This window comes from Nycticebus coucang, chromosome X, assembly GCF_027406575.1.
Source record: "Nycticebus coucang isolate mNycCou1 chromosome X, mNycCou1.pri, whole genome shotgun sequence".
Classification (NCBI taxonomy): Eukaryota; Metazoa; Chordata; class Mammalia; order Primates; family Lorisidae; genus Nycticebus; species Nycticebus coucang.
This window is the reverse complement of record NC_069804.1, coordinates 185700788-185707361: the sequence shown is the minus strand read 5'-3', so window position 1 is coordinate 185707361 and position 6574 is coordinate 185700788. Positions and strand designations below refer to the sequence as shown.

General features: G+C 50.1%; 1 protein-coding gene across 1 annotated transcript; it reads left to right on the top strand.

Annotated features, from left to right (window-relative positions):
- Positions 1-4148: 4148 nt before the first annotated feature.
- On the top strand, positions 4149-5380 carry LOC128578469 (EKC/KEOPS complex subunit LAGE3-like). Its single transcript, XM_053581123.1, has 3 exons — positions 4149-4462; positions 4711-4839; positions 5085-5380. Exons 1-3 carry the CDS (start codon positions 4212-4214, stop codon positions 5221-5223), a joined length of 519 nt encoding a protein of 172 aa, XP_053437098.1. The 5' UTR covers positions 4149-4211; the 3' UTR covers positions 5224-5380.
- Positions 5381-6574: the final 1194 nt, after the last annotated feature.

Genomic DNA, 6574 nt, shown 5'->3' with positions numbered 1-6574 from the left:
ATACAGAGTCATTAGAATTAAGTACAGAGAATCCTCACAGAACTCAATTAGATCTCCCATTTGACCCTGTAATCACTCTACTAGGCATTGTCCCAGAAGAACAAAAATCATTTCATCATAAGGACATTTGCACTAGATTTTTTATTGCAGCTCAACATACAATCACTAAGATGTGGAAACAAACTAAATGCCCACCAACTCAGGAAAGGAATAATAAACTTTGGCATATGTATACCATGGAATTAGTATTCAGCCACAAAAGAGGGCGACTTCATATCTTTTGTATTAACCCGGATGGAGTTGAAACACATTCTTTTCAGTAAAGTATCACAAGAACGGAAAAGCAAATATCCAATGGACTCAATATTAAAACGATGCTAGTACATGATCTAATTCACACCCACATGGGACAAAACCTCATTTAAAGTCATGTTGTGGGGAGGGGGAACAGGGTAAGGGCATTTAGTGTACTCCAACTGAAAGGGCACAAGGTAGGGGTGTATGGCACACCTTTTGCAGGTGGGACATAACTACAAAAGGGACTCCACCTAACAAATTCAAACATTGTGGCTTGTTTGTTTGTACCCTCGCTTTACCTGAAAAAAAAAAAAAAAAAAAAAAAGAATAGGTACATTAAAACAAACTCCCAAAACCCAAATATCTCACTGCCTCCTCCATTACAAAGTACTAATCTCTCCTTTCTCCCTTGTAAAGAACTTGCCTCCATCACCTCTCCACACAAAGATTTTACATCCCAGGCGGCGCCTGTGGCTCAAGGAGTAGGGCGCTGGTCCCATATGCCGGAGGTGGCAGGTTCAAACCCAGCCCCAGCCAAAAACCACAAAAAAAAAAAAAAAGATTTTACATCCCTCACCTATGTCTAAAAGTACTTTTTCACCTCTTTTATCAAAGGCCTTCCTTTCCTCATGAGCCCTCAAAAAATACTAACCTCCTTCACCTCACCTCACAAGGCTTATTCCTTTCCTCACTAATGCCTTCCCTGCTGGACTCACTCTCACATTTGGTTTTACTTCATCATCTGCTATCACATAAAAGCCTTCCCTTCCTTACTTCACCTCTCATGTTCTTTCTCTCGAAAGTCCCTCCCAAGGCTCTAAATGTCCTCATATCTATCAGAAAGACCAGCCCTCACTAACCTCCTGTCACACAGTTCTGATTTCTCTCACATCCAGTCACAAAGGCCTCTATCCCTCACCATCCCTGGGAAGTCATAGGTATGCTCTCTCACCTCCTCTCTCAGCAGCCTCCCCCTTGGACGTGCCCTCAAAAGATCCTTCCCTCCCCTCTCCTCCCCTCAAACAAGCTTTCACTTGCTCACCTCCCCTTTCAAAATGCTAATCACTCACCTCCCTCAGAAAAGCCTTTTCTTCCTTACAGCTCTGGCTAATGCACGCCTTGACTCACCTTCCTTACTAGATCTTCAGTCTGTTAGCTGCATTGGAAAAGCACCAACCTCCCCCATCCTCCCTCACAAAGGACTTCACACCTCACTCATCTCCCTTCACAAAGGCCTTCCTTCCCCTCAGCAAAGCCTTCTATGCCTCACTTCCTCACAATGGATGTCACTCCAGCACCTCCCTTATAAAGGCCTTCCCTCATTCACCTCCTCTGTCAAAGGCCCTTTCCTGGAAGCCTTTCAACTACAGACACCTCTCTCTTCCTCTCCTCACCTCCCCCCATGAAGTCCTTCCCTCCTTTACCTCAACTAATAATGCCTGCTGTATCTCACCTTCCTTCCTTCCAAATACCTTTCCCTCCTCCTACCCCCTCCCAAAGCCCTTTTCCCTTCACTATGTAAAAATAGTATGTGTATTTGCCTGATTCAGAAACAATGTCATCGAAAGTAGTGAGCAAATAATTAGGTATTTGATGCAGAGATTTGATGCATTGGGGTTATGTGCAGAGAAGTGGTTTTGACTGAGGCTATATACTTTTCTCAGGATTATTTCCTGTTTGGCTTCATGATGTTTAAAATGTTTTAAAATCCCGATTTAAACCAATGTCTGGAGTGAAAGTGTGTAGTTTGGGGCTTACTAGGGGCAAAGGGATAGTCTCACACAAAAAGAAAAGTATAATGATTTGGGATGAGGGGATGCCACATCCATCAAGCAAACTGCCCCTCTGTCACCCGCGGCCCCCCCCACCACCACTCACATAACCTCAAAGACTCAGTTTTCAAACATTCACCAGCAGAACACTGCTATGAAGGGACAGCCAGACAGCCAGTGAAGCCATTGGCAGACCTAGGCTTGAAGGAGCAAGGATGGGGCTGGTGCTACCGCATCCCAGTGAAACCTAGCGCTGGTGGGGGAACTCGCCACTCCCAGAGCTGCAGGGAGGCCAGGACAGTGTAGGGGGAACAAAAATCTTTGGGTCTCTGTCCTCTCACCCTGTGGTGTTCTGCCAGTGCCTTCCATTGGCTTAGCCCAAGAGTCAGAACAAGGGAGCCCGCTGGGTGGCACCATCCTCCAGCCACAGAAGGTCAGCCTGCTGTGGGTAGGGAGCAAGGCAGGACAGCTAGATGGAGGGAGGGGCAGGGCACTAAGCAGCACAACAGATACAGAGTGTCCTGGGAGCAGCGGAAAGGAAGGAAGACAAGGCCTGTGTCACTTCCTGGCCCTGAGATTTGGGGCACTGTGCCTGGCACAGGAGAAAGATCAGTCAGTCGCACTGGTGGGGACAGTGTGGGGGTTGAGGGCAGTGTTCTCCAGGAAGGGAACACAGGAGGAAGGAACATGCCAAGCGCACACTGAGCGAAAGCCCAGTAATAACCATCGTGACAAGCCTGGACCTTGATAGCTCCTTTGATTCTGGAATCTAAATCTAGCCCTTTGGATTTGAAGTGCTTGCACAAATTTGTGTCCCTAAATCATAGCTTACTGTCTCCACCCTGTCCCCCATCTGTGAGACCTTGATTCTTCCTTCTGTCACACCTCTCTCAACAGCTAACATAGAGGGGCTGTCAGTGAAGAAGTTTTCTCTGGTCGGTGGAGTAAATCGTCAGCTCCCTGGTAAAGTGTATACACCCATTGGGCTGAGTGTGTAGCACTGCTTATGAACTCATTAGGGATCTAATAGTTTAACAGACTATTTTGTCATATGGCTGAGAGTAGGACTCTGAAGGGCTGGGGCAGGATGTGAGTATTGGTGATGGCTGGAAGGGAAATATAAATGGCTGCAATACTGATTTCAGGGGTGGTTGTGAGGGTGGGCTGGTGTTGGTGGCCTGTTGTGAAGGCAAGCATCAGTAGGAACCTCCCAATAAGAGAGACACTTTTTCTTTAAGGTTATATGGTTTTTTTGTTTGTTTGTTTGTTTGTTTTTGGCTTTATGTGGTTGAGGGGTGGTGGGATGGTGTGGTTAGCCCTGTAGTGCCTGGCAACGGCCTGGTATGGGTGATGCCGTGAAGGCCTTGGGAGTGGAAAGTCATCATTCATCTCTTGATGGTGCCGCATGGGCACATGGGGACACCCTTCTGGGAAGTGAGTTTGTGGGCTGGCTGGAGCAGCTGAGTGCTTACAGGACAAAAGCTCATTTGAATGGTCTGTGCTATACTTAGACTCTTGAAAATTGGAGTTCCGTTCCAATTTCCTGCAGTTTTCCCCTCTGTCCCTGGCCCCATTTACAGATGTGGTGACTTTGGACAGAAACCGGGACCACAGGGAATGAAAGAGATGTGTCACTCTGTGCACACACTGCTGAAAGTCCTAAACAGTGGTGGCTGATCTTCCCTCTAGGCTAAGTCATGGTGTCTCAACCCCATTTGCCCAGCCATACACGGCCCCATCTTGTTGCTCTCCTGTGTCTGGACCCTTCCACTCTGACCCTGCCTCCTGTGCCCCACCTGCACCTGAAGCTCTCCTGTTCAGGTTATGAGGAGCGTGTTTGCACAAGCGCCCTGGGGAGCCTGTTATGGCTCCTGCACCCAGGGCATAGACTGATGAGGGAGCCTCAGTCTCTGGCAGCCGAGGGTGACTCCTAGCGGACACCAGCAGCAGCATGGCCATGGCGGGAAACAACCACACGCAGAAGCTGCTTGCACCTGCGCAGTGGGCCTAGCCCATTGCCTTGTGGGAGAAAGGGCGGGGGGGGGGGAGAGTGAAGGCCTGGAGCGTGGTACAGAACCCTCACCCCTTCGCTCTGCAGCTCTCCAAGAGGTAGATCCACTTTTTCGAAGAAGGGGACCAACCATGCAGGACTCAGGTGGTGGTGCAGCCAATACAGGCGGTGAGATGGGCCAAGCTGGTGCAGCGGGCGACCCCAGAAACCCCAGGGACGCTGGAGCCTGGGGCGGAGAAGGAGCAGAGGGTGCTGTGGCTGAGGGCCCTCACCCGGTGGAGGGGACATTCCAGGCTGCCTCGCAGGATCCAGGGCCGAGTGGGGAGACTCTGGAGGCGGCCGCGTCCTCGGAAGGAGCCCCAGAATGCAGATTGCAGGAATTGTATCCTTTGCAAGAAGCCCCCAGGGTGAGGGCAGGACTTCTGGAAGCAGAGCATTCTGCAGGGAGAGGGCCTAAGGGGCCGGCGAGGGAGAGAGTAAGGAGTCAGGTTTACCCCTGAGCTGGCAGAAAGAGTTACATGGGGTAAAGTGTCCTGAAGGGACGGTGTGAGGGGTGTCGGGTAGACTGAGGGGAGGCCTGGCCGGGAGGAGGCCCGACCCACGGAGTCTCCTTGACGGCATCTCCACCAGCGCCCTCGTGGTGCCCTTCCTGACCTTCATGGAGGCGGAGATGGCCCGGTGGTATCTGGCCCCAGGAGTGGAACCCCTCGGCGGGGCAGTTCACCGGGAGTTCACTGTGATAGGCAATGACTTGTTCATGTAAGTCCCCAGAATGGCAGGGTCTGTGTGGAGTGACAGCAGTGACCGAGGCGATGGGGGTGGTGGTGGGTCGCTGTAGGACGCGGGGACACCATGGGTTTGACTGAGCAGGGTCTTGCACAGAGCCTGTGCCTGCCTAGCAGGGAGCTCTCAGCAAGACATCTAAGGATTAGGTGGAAAAGCTGCCCTTTGGCGGGCACGGGAAGTAAGCTGTGCTCACATTGTTTCCTTTCCCTTGCTTTTAGCTGCTTAAGTGCTGAAAACTCTGTCCTCCTCCAAATTTCCGTGGCCTCCCTGCTCAACCAGCTTTCGGTGGTGGCGCAGACTGTGCGCCGCTGCGTATCCCGGTTCATCGCTGAGCCTCGGCTGGGAAAGGGCCGTTAAGGCACAGCGGCGAGTCCCTTCCAGGGCTGGGAGGCCCCAGTGATTCCTGTAGTAGCTGCCTCTTGACTTGGTGGGACCGGCTGTTCGTCTGCCTGGACTGGCCCTTGAGTGCGCTCTCCCCGCGTGTTTGGATTGGTCTGTACATGTTTGTTTACTGTGAAATTAAAACGGAGCTACTATTCAGTCAGTGCTGGAGTTTCTTTTCAGCTGTTGGCACGTCCAGGTTTTCTGCCTTTGTTTTCGTGGTGTCAGGCAGCATCTGGGATTTAGAGAGTGAAGGAGGGCCCAGGTATGGTGGCTCAAGCCTGTAATTACCACTCTGGGAGGCCGAAGCGGGAGGATCACTTCACCTCAGGAGTTGGGAGACCAGCCTGAGCAAGAGAAAGACGCCGCCACTAGTAAATATGAAAAAAATAGCCAGGCATTCTGCTGGGCACCTGTAGTCCATAGTACTGTGGATGCTGACTCAGGAGGATGGCTTGAGTCCCAGACTTTGAGGAACTCTACCCAGAGTGACAGAGCGAGGCCTTGTGTAAAAGGAAAAAAAAACAAAAACAAAAAACGAGTAAGTCCATATATAGTCAAGGAGTACAGGTAATTGAAGACAGTGTAGGAAAGGAACAAGATAGACATCAATTGGGTCCTGTCTCAGCATTAACTAGTCAGCATTTCAAAACATTTTGTAGTTTTTTACTTGTATTTTACATTAAATGTACAGCAGTCAAATAAACATACAGAGTTTTGCAGGTTTGCTATTAGCTTATTTCCATGAAATGTTTTCATGGTCACCAGCGAACTTCACCTCTTTCTACAAAGCAACAAATGCTTTTTTTTTTTTTTTTGGAGACAGAGCCTCAAGCTGTTGCCCTGAGTAGAGTGCTGTGGCATCACAGCTCACGGCAACCTCAAACTCCTGGGCTCAAGCGATTCTCCTGCCTCAGCCTCCCAAGTACCTGGGACTACAGGCGCCCACCACAACGCCTGGCTATCTTTTGGTTGCAGCCGTCATTGTTGTTTGGCAGCCCAGGCTGGATTTGAACCCGCCAGCTCAGGTGTATGTGGCTGGTGCCTTAGCCACTTGATCCATGGGCACCGAGCCAACAAATGCTTTTTATTGATTGGATGCATAAAAGACATGTTACAATGCAATTGTTGAGCATTTAAATTGTTCTCAATTTCCCCCCCCCCATGGTGGCTAAGGATTCATAGAGAGGCTAGAAATATGTCTGCGTGGATGATTTCCCTCACGTGGATTGCAAGAGGTAGAATTACCTTCTGTCTCCTTTTCTATTTGCTCATTTAAGGCTTTGGATCTGCAGTACAAAGTTGCTCTCCAGAAAGTGTGCCTTCC